Genomic DNA, 17,530 nt, shown 5'->3' on the forward strand with positions numbered 1-17,530 from the left:
GTCAGCAAAAATGTACTCTCTGAAATCTGTCCTCCCTTGGTAACTTTACACCCCCACCCCCAATGCAATGCCTACCCCCTGTTCTGTCTACCTCCAGGCACTTAGGACTTTAACATTATCCTTACTTCCCTGAGAAGCAATCACCTTAAAGTCCCCCTGGTTAATTTGCACTTGAAAAAAGGATTCCTAGAGAAGGAGGCTATTTTTTTTTTTTTTTTTTATCTAAAAGAATGAATAAATGGTTGAAATTTTAGGCATTAAAGGGAGTACAAAGGCTTATCAGCCCCATTCAAATCACAATGGTACTTTCTTCACCTTCGGTTGTAGTCTCTACCCTGGAAGTATATAGAAACACCCAGAGAGCCTCTTAAGAATACTGAAAGTTGAGCCCCTACTCACAGAGATTCTAATTCAGTTGGACTAGGTTCAGACCTGAGCAAAGGCGTTTTTTTAAAAGCTCCCCAGGCAATTCTGTTGTGCAGTCAGAGTTGGGAACCACTGATTTAAACCTAAATTGGCCCTGCTCTGGAGAAAAAGAAAAACTGAATGCCATTTGAAGATCAAACCTTAAAGTTGGGCGAGGGTGGAGGGACTGTGACAGTCATTGATAAAGTAAACATAAGGTTAAAAATAGACCCAGCAACTCCATCCTAAGCAAGTGCTTCCCTGCACCAAAGGAAGAAGTAATCTATGGCTGATTCAGTCCCCCACTCCCAAACCTCCAGGACAAACGGCCTGGCCCCATCAGTCCTGAAATCTGCTTTCCAGATGGCTCATGGGTATGACCATAGATAAAATCTCTGAGCTAAGGAGCTAAGTCCTCAAATGGTTTGTTGATGTACATGAGACAGTAATTCTTCAGTAGATGAAATAATTTTACATGGAAGATAATGATTTTGTTAAAAATGAGATGTTTTGCTTATTTACATTTTACTGAGCACTGAGGGTTCAGCATTTGTTATTGTGTTTTTTATAAAGCAACTCCACGGTGGATAAAGGGTGAGTTCACATTGTGTGGTTGGATCATCTTTGCCTAAGCTTTGGCCTCCTCAGTCATTCCAGAGCAGCGCCTTGCTGTTGATAGCATAACAAAGCCCTTATTATGATATAGTGTTTCTCACCACTGCTTGGTTGGCCTTTGCCATATTTCCCTGCTTCAAAGGTGGTCCTTCAAAAAAGTGAATAGAGAACATGGGCCACCTTTTACCCAGAAGCTGTTTTTTCCTGGACACATTCTTAAAGAAAGCATGCTGCAGAAACATCTTTGGTATTCTGAGCAAGCAGTATCTCCTATTTTTAGCGAAAATTGCACTTACAGATAACAAGGCTTCCAGGAGTGTCCACCCATTGACGAGCCCCTGCTCTGAGATGTCTGGAGAAAAATCCAGCACTCAAGGAAATCCCCTTGATGGAAAAAGGGAAACAGTTTACACTTATCTTTTTAGAGAGATGCCTACAGAAATAGGGAAATGGAATTTAGAAAAACTAGTCCTCATTGTTTGTATTTCTTCCTTTATGCAAATATTAATACCCTTATAAATACCTACAAATTTATTTATTTAACTAAAAGAAGGCCAATCATAACTATACCTCATTTGGCAGCATTACAAAGTTTAATTAATGTTTCTAATGTATGAATTGAACTCATAAGATGAAATATTCTAATATATAGAGTATGTGTTAAGTGCCCAATCTGGTTTAGTCTGAAAATGACCACAAATGTATGGTGTCCTACACTGCATGTCTCCATTATTGTGGTTTCAGTGACTTCAACCTTGCAAAATGTATATTTTTCTTTCTTTTTTAAAGACAGATTGTTTTTAAAATGTTTTTTATTGATTTTTAGAGAGAGGAAGGGAGAGGGCCCTGGCCAGTTTGGCTCAGTCACCTGCACACTGAAGGGTCCTAGGTTCGATTCCAGCCAAGGGCATTGTACACTCAATCCCCAGCCCTGGCTGGGGGCGCATACGAGAGGCAACCAATTGATGTGTCTCTCTCACATCAATGTTTCTGTCTGTCTCTCCACCCCTTCTACTCTCTCTCAAAAGCAATGGAAAAAATATCCTCTGGTGAGGATTAAAAAAAGAGAGAGAGAGAGGAAGGGAGAGGGGTAGATAGAAACATCGATGAGAGAGAAACATCCATAGGCTGCCTTCTGCATATTCCCTACTGGGGATCAGGATCACAACCCAGGCATGGGGCATGTGCCCTGACTGAGAATCAACCGGGGACCTCTTGGTTCATGGGTCAATGCTCAACCACTGAACCACACTGGCCAGGCTAAAAAAAATATTTTTATGTTGAGAATGTGTTTAACATTGGTTGGCAAATGTTTGGGTGTATAGAATATACACTTACATATTAGCTAGCCCCAGTTAGTTGATTCTTGAAGTAAATGATGTTTTACAAAGCAATGTAGGAAGTTTTTCTTCTTTTAGATTGGTCCAAGGGGCCAAGAAGACACACAGTTCTGGTTCTCACACATCATATAATAATAACTAAGTTAGTTTGTGCCATAAAATGTAAATGCTGAATTTTTTAAAATGAAGATTAAAATCACATATACATATTAAGATGTGCTATTTAGCGAGGACTGACCTGGCACAAAGTAAAATGAGGTCATAAAGTGTCAAAAGGAAGATTATTATTAATCAGTAAGAAAAAAAAGAAAAAATATTTTTCCCCACAAAACTCACTTGAGGATATTTCATAGAAAACTTAAATAGTAGGTTGGACTACTGGACCACTGAAAGTAAACTAGAGCTCAAGAGCCAAGGATCTGTGCTTTTAGAACTAACACATAACTCCGGAGAGTGAAGGGCTGAGATAACCATGTTAGATTAGGAGCTATTACTACTAGACTGTAGTTCAATATTAACGGGACTCAGCTATCCTTTGTTACTTATAAAAGTTTATCTTTGTGTGGCAAAGCAGTTTTCTTCTATCTTTATGTCCATCGCCTTTCAGTTGCACTAATATTTGTAATTTTTTAAAAAAAGTTAGCACCCCCATACATCATTCTAAGGAATATAATTCATTAGAACAGGGCCAATTTTTTTGTTTGTTTGTTTTGCAAAGCCCTTGGTTAAAATGCAAATCCTCCTAGAAGAGGTACTTTTGGACCATTATCAGCTGGCCCATCCATACACCCTTCTTAGGATATAACCTCATGAATTAGAACAATCTTGTTCATAATTCCGAAAACTAGTCAGTTAATCCTCCCTTATAAGGGTATGGCATTATTTTATTCTCATTCAATGAAATATTCCATTCAGTAAGTATTTACTCTGCATTTACACAGTTGTTCAGCATCCGGTGAAATGTGAGACACAATAAAGGAGGGGTTAACGTTTTAGGATACCTTCCCTGGTGTTGAGTGTTTACAGTCTCATATTAGGCACCAAGAACAATATGGTACATTAGAAACAGATGGAAATCCATCTTCCCCCTTTCAGGCCTCTATCTCCCTTTTCTGTGGCTGGGGAGCCTAAGTTCCACTAGAGCCTTGCTCTCAGCTGGCTCAACAAACAGCACAAAGCTGATAATGGCCCAAGGTGGTACCTTTTCTAGGAGGATTTGCATTTTAACTAAGGAGTTGTCAAGACAAAAGGAAAGTGAAAACAAAAAACAAACAAAAAAACCCCACAAAGTGAGCCTGTATAAACAAAGTTAGAAAACTGATTTATTCTTAGGGTTAGGATTGGCCTATCTCAAATTATAGGATACAAACTCCTTAAAAAAATTTTTTTTTTGTTAATCCTTATCCAAGGATATTTTTTCCAATGAGTGTGAAAGCAGGGGGGAGGAAACATCAGTGTGAGAGAGACACCTCCATTGGTTCGCCTCCTGCACTCTCCAGACCAGGGCCAGGATCTAACCTGCCACCCATGGCCTGGGAATCAAACCCTCGACCCTTCTGTGTGCAGGCCGGCGCTCTAACCACGGAGTGACACCTGCCAGGGTACAAACTGCTTTTATTCCACCCACAATCTTGCCACTCCCATGCTTTTAAAAGCCCAGCTTGCTTGCTGGTTTCCATGCTGTCTATCCTAGCCTACAGGGTAGACTCCAAAATTTTTGGCTTTTTGTGCCAGGCACTCTTGAGCCTCAACTACCTTACTTCCAACCAGACAACCTGCTTCCCCAGTGCCACTACACTTTCCATATTTCTATAAACAGGCCAGGCCCTCTCACAACTCCCTGCTTTGCCTGTTTTTCACTGCCCAGAATGCCCTCTCTCCTCGTCTTTTTGGCAACTCCCACTTTGAGACCAAGTAAAAACGTCAATTCCTCTGTGAAATTCTGTTACAAAAGTCCCCCAAATTTCTTTCTTTCTTTTCAATTTTTGTTTAGAGTTCTAGAGAGAGAGAAAGGGAGAGAGGGAAATCTTGATTTGTTGTTCTACTTATTTATGCATTCATTGGTTTATTCTTGTATGTGCCCAACTAGGGATGGAACCAGAAATCTTGGCGCGTATGGGGACAATGCTCTAACCAATGGAGCTACCTGGCCTGCTCCCCCCAAATTTCTTGTTTCACCTGTTTCCACTGTACTTTGTACATCTGTTATAATAATGTTATAGAAATTAGTTTTGAAACTCTCTTCCCTCCCTGGCTTCTGAGTGGCAGGGACCTGGCATAGCTTCTGGCATATAAAGTCTTTCAGTACATGCTTGTTCAATGTTTCTGCAGTTAGAGTGATCAACAGGTTGGCAAATTTAGTTTTATTTGACATTTTGTCCTCTGCCCCCACTCCCAATGCTCTTGGGTTAAATGAAAACTCCCAGCAGGGAATTTACAAGGTTTGTTGTTGCTAATTTAACAAAATTTAGAGGTTTGTTCTTATGAGTAGTCCATTTTAAAATTTTGGTTTGTGGAATACATTGGTAGAAAACATTTGTTTTTGCCAATATTCTCCAAAATTTCTTCTTTGAGACAAAGTATATGAGCTGAGATTTAGTAAAATATGTGGCTTTGTTTATTTAGTCTATAAACTACTGAGTTAATGACTGATGGGGTCGGGGTTGGTCCTGGGAATTGTGGTGTGGGGGGGGGGGAGGGGGTGTGGGAAGGGGGTTTTAGTTGCCTTCCTGTTTCTTGGCCTTTGGAATGCATCCTGAACTCTAGCCAGCCATCTTAGGAAATGCTCCTGGTAGGAAGGTAAAACGGTTTGCAGCTACATTACTGAGAAAGGGATCAAAATTCAGGCCCTATTCGGTATTGGGTCATTGGTGTCCTTGACATAAAAGGGAAACAATTTACAACTCAACCGAATAAAAAACTCCTTTTCTTACTATCTAAACTCTGTTTCTTTTCCTTTCCTATCTTAACTTCATAACATTCCTCCCTAGCAGCAGACATAATGGCATGATTATGTTTTTCTGCACTTCGGGTTACTCCCTCCCTTTCCTTGCAACCCCTCCTTATTCCTTTATCTCTTTCAAAGTTTCCATTCTCCCTTCCCTTACTTTCTACTGCCTCCCTTCCTCCATCCCTCTCTCCCTCCTCCCCAATTTTCCCAGCTAGCTCACCCCGCCCCTCCCCTCCCCTCCCCGTCACCACCTTCCCTCCCCTTTGGGATCCTTCCCGCTCCTCTCCCACCACCTCTCCCCCCCCCCCCCCCCCCCCCGCCGCCTCACGTTCACAACGCTCCAATCAGGAGCTCCGAAGGTGTCCCGAAGGCCTGCCCCCTCCTCGCGGTCCCCTTCTCTTCCCCCCTTTGCCCCCTCCCCCAAACCCCCCAAGTCCTGCGGACCTGGGGGCTTCAGGATCGGGGCGCTATGAAAAGTGTCTGCTCGGTCACTTCCGGTAAGGGCGCTGTGGCGCGGAGCTTCCCGCGGGACCGTTGAGGACAGGGTGGGAGTTCTCCGCGAGCCCGGTGAGGAGAACTCTGCCTGGGGAGGAGCGGGAGAGGGAGAGGACGAGGGTGAGGGGAGAGCGAGCGGACGTCCCGGAGTCCGCGCATCCCGGGCGCCTCAACCGCCGCTTTCCCGCCGCCTGCCAGCTCCCCCGCCCCCCTGGAGCCCGCAGTGCTCCTCTCCACCCCCCCGCCCGGTCTCCCTCAGCGCCCCGCCCTCGCGGCCTCGTGACCGGAAGTAGCGCCATCTTTAGCCTCTTGTGCTATTGACAATAACAAGCCCCGGCTCACTCCCCCCTCCCCCCAACCAAGGCAGCTCCCCTCCCCTAGCGAGGGAGAAAAGGGGGAGGAGCTGCCGCCTCACAGACTCACTGAGTCGCTCCTGCAGAAAGGGGGGAGAGAGACCGAACAGCAGGAAAGGCGGACTGCGGGGCCGCTTACCTGTCTGCCTTCTCTTTCGCTCTCCCCCCTTGTTCTGCTCACTCCTGGTGTCAGCCTCTCCTCCTTCCCAAACCCTCCCATTCCCCCGGTGTAGCCCCCCCTTCACTTTCCTTCTCGTCCTCTGTGCTTCTCCTCTCTTCTTTCTTCCCTTCCCCCTCTAGCATTGCCACCTTCTCTCCTACACGCACGCAGGCACAGAAACGTAGGTTTTTGATGCTCCTCTGCCTGTTGACCCCGCTATTTTCATGTTTCCAACAGGTTTTTCTTCCCCCAATCCCTCAGCTGCTGCTGCTCAGGAGGTCAGATCTGCCACTGATGGTAATACCAGCACCACTCCGCCCACCTCTGCCAAGAAGAGAAAGTTAAACAGCAGCAGCAGCAGTAGCGGCAGTAACAGTAGTAACGAGAGAGAAGACTTTGATTCCGCCTCTCCCTCCTCTTCCACTCCTCCTTTACAAGCTAGGGATCCGGCATCCCCTTCAACCTCGTCCTTCTGCGTGGGGGTTTCGTTGGCTGCTTCCAGCCACGTACCGATACAGAAGAAGCTGCGTTTTGAAGACACCCTGGAGTTTGTAGGGTTTGATGCGAAGATGGCTGAGGAATCCTCCTCGTCGTCCTCCTCATCTTCACCAACCGCTGCAACATCTCAGCAGCAGCAACTTAAAAATAAGAGTATATTAATCTCTTCTGTGGCTTCGGTGCATCACGCAAACGGCCTGGCTAAATCTTCTACCACGGTCTCTAGCTTTGCTAACAGCAAGCCTGGCACTGCTAAGAAGTTAGTGATCAAGAACTTTAAAGGTAACCAAGGCTAAAATCTACATCATCACCTACTAAGATTTGACACTTGAGCGGCCACGTGCTCTATTTATGTTAATATATTAAAGAGTATAGAGGTGGCTTAATGTTTTATGCATAAGCAATGAGGTGGAGGGAGGTCCTTTTTGGGGTGGAGGGTTCATTTTCCGGGGGTGCTTGGTATCCTTGTGCTGAAGCATACACTGGGTGATTCTGTGCAGGATTTTGGGGTCTGTCTCAGCCTATTATAGCTAATCTGTTGTTCCTTATAATATTGACTGTCGGTATGAGTGACCCGGATTGTACAGGTGAGAAATTTGTGTTCTGAAGAGCTTTCTTTATTTCAGGTGCATAGTAGTTAGTCTTGGCACTGCTGGGATTTTTATTTTTGTGCTTCAGTAGGCCACATTCTCCAGTCCCTAGAAATGCAGGTAGCAATGGTGATGTTTTCATGCTCAAAGAAGACTTATAGTTAAATTTATAATGTTGAATACTATATTCTTGAAACTCACTGTGGAAGCAATATTTGGAGAAAAATTTTTATGATCTCTGCATTTCTTTCCAAAGGTAGGGTTTAGAAGTGAAAATGCTGTGTATACACAGAAGTAGTAACTCTGTGTACCACTAGTCTAAAGATAGGAACAATTACTACATCTATATTTTACCATTAAAATGGGTTTTAAAGTACTGACCAGCAGCTTTTCAGAAAATTGGTTCATTTTTGTGATTGAGAGATGTGATTGAGAGCATTTTGAATGCATTGATACAAATATAAAATTAGCAATCTGAAAAATGTCAATTGAGCTGAATTACTTTGTATTTGTTGGCTGTGTTTCTATTTTTCTGACTTACTTTTTCAACACACTTAACTGGCAGGTAATAGATGCTAAACTGTTTGTGAAATGGAGAAGTAAATGAATGAACTAAAGTAATATTTATCAGATAAGTGCCTTGTGACTAAATATCAGTATTGAGAAAATTAGATTTTCCATGTTTGAATTATCAACGTTAATGTGGAAATCAGGAATATGCTCTATTTTGTCTCAAGCAGAGGGTTATAGTGTTGTTTATTTTTAACCTTTTCTTTTTTCTATCAATCCTTTCCCATTCCCAGGCTCTCAAGAGTGTTGTAATCTTCCTGATTTAATAGTAGACCTTTCTGAAGTAGATACAAATTGTAATTGACTGTGTTCACTGTTTCACTTAAACTGTATCAATTTAATAGCCAAGGATTTAAAAAGAGATGAGCTATGATCCTAATTGCATTTGCATACTGGTTTCAGAGATTTTGTTTGGATTTTTCTCTCCCTCTTAAACTGAAAACACATTATTAAGGCATTTAGATGTTTTAATTTTAAAAAATACTCATTGCTGGTAAAGGAAATTTAAAGTCTGGGTTAACATGTTCCTTTCCTTTCTGAAAATGCTACATAGGTTCTGGAGTTATTTGGGTGTTTTAATTTTTTTAAATTTCACTGTGCTTATAAATGTAGTTTAAATTCAAACTTAAATTAAAAATGGTTCTCTCCATTTCTGTAGACCCTGCATAAATGTGGGGGTCAAACAGATTTGGATTAGAATCCCAATTTTGTCACTGACTGACTATGGTGACCTTGGGCAAACCTTACTAAATGAGTCTTCCAGCCTCAGTTTTCTCAGTTGTAAACTAGGGATAATATCTTGCTCAGGGCATTATTAGGAAAATTAAGATGTTTATAAAGTACCTTGTACATAATAGGTTATCAGTATTTTAAATCTCAGGTACAAAACTCATGTTGACTGACTTAGGTTTTACATATGATGGAATAAGAACAAGATTGCTATTTTTTTATCTGTCATTCTTGAATTTTTATTTTTTGAAGCAATACAGTCAATAGGGGGGGTAAAAACATTTCAGTTTTAATAGTTGAATCAAAGTGACTTAAATAGTATTCTGCCATTTCAAATTTTATTCTTTATACTAAGCCCAAATACAGTGGTTTAATATTTAGTCGTAGCCCAGCCGGCATGGCTCAGCAGTTGAGCATCAACCTATGATCCAGGAGATCTCGGTTCGATTCCCAGCCAGGGCACATGCCCAGGTTTCGGGCTCAGTCCCCAATAGGGGGCGTGCAGGAGACAGCCGATCAATGACTCTCTCATCATTGGTGTTTCTCTCTCTCTCTTCCCTCCTTTTCTCTGAAATCAATAAAAATATATTTAAAAAATAAATAATATTTAGGTGTAATAATTTAAAGATCACAATTTACCTTTAAAAAGTAGTCAATTGTTACTGTAGCTTATGGATTTTTCTGTTGCTCTATCCTACATATTATTCTGATATCAACCTTTTATATACTATCTAGATAAGCCTAAATTACCAGAAAACTACACAGATGAAACATGGCAGAAACTGAAAGAAGCAGTGGAAGCTATCCAGAATAGTACTTCAATTAAGTACAATTTAGAAGAACTCTATCAGGTATGTATGAATATGGGTAACCAGATTAAGTGTAAATTGAGGTGGATATATATGGCTTTAACTTTCTTTTTTTACCTTTTTTATTTTATTTCAATTATAGTTTACATTTAATATTTTGTATTAGTTTCAGGTGGACAGCATAGTGGTTAGACAGTCGTGTACTTTACAGAGTGTTCTCCCTGATATGGGTCCTTAATGAGCCTTTAGGTTCCCCTATAATTACAATTTCTTGATTAATTTATGCACACTTTAATAAACTGTGGGTACAATCATGTTGGTGTAAATTGGTCTTATCTTGGACCCTTCTGATTAGGATATACAATTAGGAGTACATTGGTATAATAGAGATTTTACTTATGCCTGAATCCAAAAGATGATTTCTGGTGACATGTCATTCTGTTGTATTTCTTGCTAAGTTGTGTTACTCACCTACCTATAGGAAAGGCCTCAAGAAATGCAGATATTCTCCATATACTTTTGTCTACTTCCTTCCTGTTAGCCTTTTCTTTTTCTTTTTATGTTCTTACCTCCTGGGCTACAAGACATACCTAAGCCAAAAAAGGAGCTGCAGGTTGTAGCCCAGCAACTTGGTGTGAGGTTCAGGTTTGTTTCTTTTGTTTAACAAATGGGTCTGTACTTGAAGTGTTTAGTTTAAATATACTATTAAGGACAATTACTGATTTAGACTTCTTGCTACCAAGATATTTGCCCTACTGTATTTTTTAAATTGACTTTAGAGTAAAGAAGGGAGAGAGAGGGGGAGAGAAACATCGATCGGTTGCCTCACACACGAGCCCTGACCGGGATCGAAGCTGCAACCTGGGTATGTGTCCTTACTGGGAATCGAACCCGCCACCTTTTGGTGTACCCAATGATGCTCCAACCAACTTAGCCCCATTGGCCAGGGCTGCCCTACTGTATTTTTGTCACAGCCAACTCAAGAAATTATTTTGCATTTATAGCATCAGCAGTTTTGTATTTAAAAAAATATTTCAGAGTCCAATGGCTTGAATTTTTGTATTAATGAGTAGCTTCTAAGAAATTATGTTGTTTGGTTTATCAGAATTTATAGTTTTCATCTGTTCATTTTATTTATTTAAATATGTTTTTATTGATTTTGGAAAGAGAAGAAGGAAGAGGGAGGGAGAGAGAGAAACAGGATCAGCTGCCTCCTGCATGCACTCTACTAGAGATTGAGCCCCCTACTGGGGGATTGAGTCTGCAACTCAGGTAGGTACCCTGATCCCAAATGCAGCCTGTGACCTCTCAGTGCAAGGGAAGATGCTCAACCAACTGAGCCACACCAGCCTGGGCTCATCTGTTCATTTAAGTTGCAGAGGTAGTATGGTGATGGACAGACCCTGGATTAGGATCTAGTTTTGGCTGCAATTACCCTTTTGATCTTGGGGAAGGAACTCACTAAGCTTTAGTTTCCTTCTCTGTAAAATAGGGGAAAGAATGCCTGTGCTATTTACCTCATGGAGTCTCTTATAAGAATCAAATGTGAAAAATACCTTGACCAAACTTCTTCATAAGCCACAGTGTGGCTTTTTCACTTGTAATTTGTCAGTTGAGATCACCAGTTTCTGTTGCTGTGAAAATTAAATGAGTCAGTGCATGCAAAAACTCAGAACAATGCCCAACACATGATAATAATGCCATGTAATACTATAAGCATCACACTGCTGATATCTTAAGTATTATAATGCTATGTAAGTGTCAGGTAGTAGTAGTAGTACCTAAGCTATTACTTCAGGGTAAACCTACCTCATTTGGCTATGTTGGTATATTACTTACATGGCCCCCGAGTTGTGCAATAATAAAAGTAGAATTACAGAGTTAAAGTTGGAAAGGCCTTAAGAGATCACGTGGTCCAATATCTTCATATAGTGTGCATGGCAGCCTACAAAGTTTCAACTCTTATGTCATTTAAGCATTATAGAAACCCTTTGTGAAGTCGATAGGGTAGTAATTATTATCCCTATTCTACTAATGAGGAAACCGAGTCTCAGGGAAGTTAAATAATGTGCCTAGAGTCATATGTTGGCAGAGCAGGGGAGTCAAATTAAGATGCCCAAGTTTCTAGTTCAGTGCACTTTCCCTACCATGCTGCTTCACTAATACACCATAGCCCTTCAAATACTTCTAGTGCAGTTTTTAAAACAAATAGTTTAACTTTAGGAGAAAAAACTCTGTCATCAAAGAAGGTGATTTTTTTTTCATTTGTGCATATATAGGGTGTTCGTTTGGATTCCCTGTGTAGAACATATTTAATTTCAGTAATGTGGTACTTTTTATAGTTCATACTTATGACATATTGGTTATGGTTGTTAATTTACCTTGTTACTTTACGTTGAATATTTTTCTAGAGCTTTTGGGTTTGAAAATATTTTTCCTGATAAATTTATTTTGTTAAATCCATTTATGTTTCAAGAGCTCATAGCTTATATTTTTTATGTTTTTTCTTTCTTGTACTTCAGAATTATTACCTGCTATTGTGCAATTGCATTTCTCTCCCTAAAATCAGTGTTATAACTTTTCACTATTTGCATTTTTTATAGTGATTTACTACATCTGCTGTAATAAATTCAAAAGCAATCATGTCTAGCTCTTCTGTTGTTTTTGATCATGGTTTTATAAATGTTTCTTTGGATTCTCAGGAAGATTATTTTGAGATGTTCAAGTTCAAAAACTAGGATAAAAGGGTAAAGGGAGTAAAATTATTTCATACCATCTGGATTTCAGGTGTTTGTTTGATTTTGACTGGTTGAAATGTAGTTTAAAAGCACTCTCCTAAAATTGAAACAATATAGAAGTATGTAGTATACCAAACAAAAGTTCTCCAAACCTCTCATTCTCCATCCCACCCTTTCTCTATCCCTGATGCCACCACTTATTTGGCATATATCTGTGTAGAACTTTTTTCTGTATATGCAAACCATTTTGCTTTAAAGCTTAAGCATGAAAGTCCCTAGTGTGGATTGCATGTACTGCCTTCTAAGTTTTTAATTTCTGTAAAAGAACCTGCTCTTTTGAGTGCATTTGTAGTAAGCAAAGATTGTCTTTTAAAAGTGATTTTTAAATGAGACTTATACCTGAGTATGAAAATTATCTTTCCTGGACAAACTTGAACCCTGTAAGAGTGAGGCAGTGGTTAATGTTGTTTGGGTTTGGATTTTTTTGTTAGCTTGTTTTAATTGACTACAGGTAGGAGTCTGGTTAAATGCACTTCTTTTTAGTTGATCAGCCTGCTTTAGATTCGATATCTGCCACTCATGATAACTTTGGGCAAGTTACTTCTCTAAGCCTTGTTTTCCTCATTTGAAAAATGGGGAAACTAACACAACGTAAGTGGCAGGGTTGTTTAATTATAAATAAAATACTGGAAAAAAGTACTTACCATGGTGCCTGCTATATATTCTGGTGTCATCAATGGTGATGATGATAATAATAATACATACTTGAGTCTTTAAAAAAGATACCTTTATCTTAGATTACAATTTATTACACAGCTCTGAAGCCACACATGTTTTCAAGCTCTAAATCCACACAGAGCCAGAACAGCTGGCTGATAAATAGATTACATTCTAAATATGTATCAGTAGACACCATTAGCCAAATTGAAAAAATAATAGAAAAAGAGACGAGCTCTCTAGGAACAGTGTCCCTCTGCGCTTTCTCAAGAATGTATCTGGAATTTTGGTATTAGCACGTGACTTTTTTACTAAGGAATATTTTAAATAATAGGGTTATTTTCCTCATGTTCTCAGCCTTTGTATGAATAGCTGTGTAGTGTTTTTAAGTCATCTATCATTCTTGGAGCTGGCTACATACATACATCTATATTTTTCAGTTTTTTATGTATGAAAGCATAACATTCATTCTTAATATAAATGTCTAGCTATTAACTTTGAAGGCAAGCCTAGTTCATATTTCAGTTCTGATGAAAATAATTTTGTCTGTATTAATAATGGGAACTCTTGTTTGGTTAGCTTTTTGTGAAATAAATCTTAAATAATGAACCTTTCTATTAATGATTCATTTATCTCAGGGGTGGGGAACCTTTTTTCTGCCAAGGGCCATTTGGATATAACATCAGTTGGGCCACACACAATTATCAACTTAAAAATTAGCTATGAAAAAAACTCCTAGATTTATTGAATTTTGAGTCCTGCCTGCTGCTGTTGCCTTGGCAGAGCCAGGCCAAATGATTTCGCGGGCTGGATACGGCCCGTGGGCTGGATGTTCCTCACCCCTGATTTATCGAGTAGATAACCACAAGACTGGAAGCAAATAGTTCTTCCATTTCAGTATATAGTTTATTATCCATTGTAAAATCTGGTTGCTTAATTAAGCAGTCATTGGTTATAGGAGAGCAGTTAGATTCTTGGCAGAGATGGATAGCTACTATATATTGTATTTTATGTAAGTTTGTTTAACTTGTCACTCTGTTGGTGTTTTTAAACTTAGTCTATCATGTTATGTTGTACTCCTCTTTTTTATTATAGTTCACATACTAGTTTTAGGTGTACAACATAGTGATTTGACATTCGTGTAACTTATGATCACCGCAATAAGTCTAGTTCCCATCTATCGCCATGCAGAGTGTGTTCTCTATGCTGTACATTACATCCCCATGACTGACTTTATAACTGGAAGGTTGTACCTCTTAACCCTCTTCACCTTTTTCACCCTCCCTTAAACCCCCATCCCTCTGCCAACTAAGTTCTCTGTACGAGTCTCTTTCTGTTTTGTTTATTCATTTGTTTTGTTTTGTTTTTAGATTCTTCACTTAAGTGAAATCACACAGTATTTGCCTTTCTCTGACTTATTTCACTTAGCGTAATACCTTCTAGGTCAATCCATGTTGGCGCAAATGGCAAGATTTCATTTTTTTATGGCTGAGTACTATTCCAGTGTGTGTGTGCGTACCACATCTTCTTTATTCATTCATCTATTGATGAACACCTAGGTTGTTTCCAGAGGAGACATACAGATGGCCAACAGACACATGAAAAGATACTCAACATCACTAATCATTAGGGCAGTGATTTTCAACCAATGTGCCACAATAATTTATAAAGCATGCAACACCTGACTACTTAGTCAGGGGCACTGACCTCATTTTCCTTTAGATTGTCAAATAAAAAAATGACAACAGCCAACACAATAGCCATCCAGTGTGGATGAATCAAAATTACACCCATTTTTTTGTGAGATCGGCAAAAGAATAATAATATATTTTTTGGTGTGCTGCAGAATTTTAGTAGTTTATGTGTGCCATGAGATGAAAAAGGTTGAAAATCGCTGCATTAGGGAAATGCAAATCAAAACCACAATGAGATACCACCTCACACTTGTCAGAATGGCTGTTATCAAAAAGACAACAAATAAGTGGTTGGTGAGGATGTGGAGCAAAGGGATACCTCCTGTACTGTTAGGGAGAGTGTAAATTGGTGCAGCCACTATGGAAAAAGTATGGAAGTTCCTCAAAAAATTAAAAATAGAACTGCCAGCCCTGGCCAGTGCGGTTCAGTAGTTAGAGCATCGGCCCTCACACTCAGTTCTGGTCAAGGGCATGTACCTGGGTTGCAGGCTCCATCCCCAGGTCCTGGTGGGGACACATGCAGGAGGCAACCAATCCATGTGTCTTGATGTGTCTCTGTCACGTTGATGTTCCTCTCTTTCTCCCCCTCTTTCCCTCTCTTCCTTTCTCTAAAAATCAATGGAAAAAATATCCTCGGGTGAGGATTAACAAAACAAAACAAAAATAGAACTGCCATATGATGTAGCAATTTCACTTCTGGGTATTTATCTAAAGAAAATGAAAACTCCAATTTGGAAAGATATCTGTGCACCCCTATGTTCATTGCAGCATTATGTATGATAGCAAAGATTGGAAACAACCTAGGTATCCATTGATAGGTGAATGTAATGCTCCTCCTTTTACTGAATTGTTAATCAATACCTTCCCTGCTACTTTAGAAAATGTGCAACTGCAAATTCTTAGGCCTGGATAATGTCAGTCTTAATTAAGTCCTTTTTATTATATGTAAAAAGAAAAATAATTTAGGTTTCATTGTCTGGCTTCCTTCCTACAAATTCTTAGTTTTTGATATATTGTATCTTATGTTAGCCATTTTTACTAGATGTAAAAAGAGAGTTAATTTAGATTTTATTGCTGTATCAGTTGAAAAGTTTTCTGATGTATTTTGTGTCTTTAAACATATAGTTTGAGGCTCTCCCTCCAGGGAGCACGCCCACGCCTTTCCCTTTCCCCTCCCCTACCCCAGGCGCTTTACCATGACCTTCCTCATTCCCAAGCTCCAAGGGCCCTCCCTTTATCTCTATAACTTGTTTCGTAAGCCCATTTCTTCTAGGAATTACTACTTCTACCTCTGTGATTTTATAAATAAAATTTCTCTTATAGTTGGAGTCTTGGCTCTGAATTCTTTCCTAGCCAGAACTCAGGTACTAGAAAAAAAATATCTAAACATATGGTTTGAAAAATAAGACACAACCCATTAGACCAATGACCAGAGTTCAGCACCCTGGTGGGAATTTAATATCTTTCTTATTTTTGTCAGTTAAATCAGAAAAATTTGTAGATTTTCTCCCTTACTATGTTTAATTCTTTTTTATTTAATTCTCACCTGATCATATGTTTATTGATTTTAGAGAGAGGAAGAGAGGGAGGGAGAGAGAGAGAAACATCGATGTGAGAGATAAACATCTATCCATTACCTCCCATATGCCCCCCTACCAGGGATCGAACCTGTAACCTAGATATGTGTCCTGACTGGGAATTAGACGCATAACCTTTTGGTGTACAGGAAGACCCTCCAACCAACTGAGCCACCCAGCCAGGGCATTACGTTTAATTCTTTATTTTTGCAGTCTTTGTATTGTTTAATAATGTATTTTTTTATAGTCTCCTCACCCTCATTATACTTCTTCCCTTGTCCCAAATGTAATCTTTGCCTTTGCTGTTTCTTAAGTCCTGTGTTTCCCAAAGCATCAAATTTTACCTTCTATAGTTTTGCATTTCATTTCCTACATGTTTATATTTTCTTTGGAGTGATTTTTCCTTTCAGACAAACACATTTTTGATATCACATATGTGGATTTTGGAGGGGAGGGGCTAGGATGTGGAGGAAGAAAGGTCAAAACCTTGCTAGAATGTTTTTATTTTATACCTGATTACCTTCAAAAAGGATTTAAGGCAGCATTTTTACCAGTAATGATTGTGAGCAAAAAGATAGTTTTATTTAGGGGACTTGTATAACTCTATCTAGAATCTGTTTAAAACAAATAATTGCTTGTGAAACAAGGTTAGTTTTGTAATAATTATACTAGATCAAACTTCCAGGGATTTCCAAAGTATTCAGTGAAATGTAAAGTAATTCGTACATTTCTAAAAGTGCATTTCAAAGATCTGGAATAAGATAGAGTTTATCTCAAACTTCTAAGTAGGTATGTAACTTTCTTGTGCATGTTTCTATCCCAGCACCTAACAGGATACAGAGTTCTTAGTAAAAATTCCATCCTTGTTGAGTCACTGACTACTTCCTGTGTGCAAAGCTGGACAGAAGCTGTGGGCACATAGAGATCATTTAGTTCTTGCCCCTAAGGTGCTTATATTCTAGTGGGTTCATGAAATTAGTAGTTTGTGACTAGCAGTTTTTTGAAGAAATAAAATAGAAAATATCCGAGTATATCACACATAGTAATGATCAAGTGTAGTTTCATGAAGATTTTGTTTTACATACATTTATTTTTGTTTATTTTTTAATGATTTTTTTAATTGATTTTTAGAGAGAGAGGAAGAGAGAGGGAGAGAAACATTGATGTGTGAGAGAGAAACATTGATGTGAGAGAGAAACATCGATCGGCTGCCTCCTGCACGTCCCCTACCTGGGATCGATCCTGCAACCTGGGCATGTGCCCTGACTGGGAATCGAACCAGCGACCTTT

General features: G+C 39.5%; 2 protein-coding genes across 5 annotated transcripts in view; one reads left to right on the forward strand and one right to left on the reverse strand.

The window, feature by feature from the left end:
* MCTS1 (MCTS1 re-initiation and release factor) overlaps positions 1-6,530 on the reverse strand; it is a 39,981-nt gene extending 33,451 nt beyond the window's left edge. For all 3 annotated transcript variants that reach the window (XM_081126422.1, XM_081126421.1, XM_081126420.1), the window contains exons 1-2: positions 6,298-6,530; positions 5,755-5,893 (exon numbers count right to left, since the gene is read on the reverse strand). The gene's annotated coding sequence lies outside the window, so the exon portion shown is untranslated. The remainder of the gene's footprint in view (positions 1-5,754; positions 5,894-6,297) is intronic.
* Positions 5,732-17,530, forward strand: part of CUL4B (cullin 4B) — a 36,215-nt gene continuing 24,416 nt past the window's right edge. The window contains exons 1-3 of one of the 2 annotated variants that reach the window (XM_081126375.1): positions 5,732-5,807; positions 6,556-7,098; positions 9,441-9,556. In XM_081126375.1, the coding sequence (XP_080982501.1) occupies positions 5,780-5,807; positions 6,556-7,098; positions 9,441-9,556 (687 nt within the window). In that variant the 5' untranslated portion in view covers positions 5,732-5,779. The remainder of the gene's footprint in view (positions 5,808-6,555; positions 7,099-9,440; positions 9,557-17,530) is intronic. The other variant, XM_081126376.1, reaches the window with a different exon arrangement.

This window comes from Miniopterus schreibersii, assembly GCF_964146895.1.
Source record: "Miniopterus schreibersii genome assembly, chromosome: X".
Classification (NCBI taxonomy): domain Eukaryota; kingdom Metazoa; phylum Chordata; class Mammalia; order Chiroptera; family Miniopteridae; genus Miniopterus; species Miniopterus schreibersii.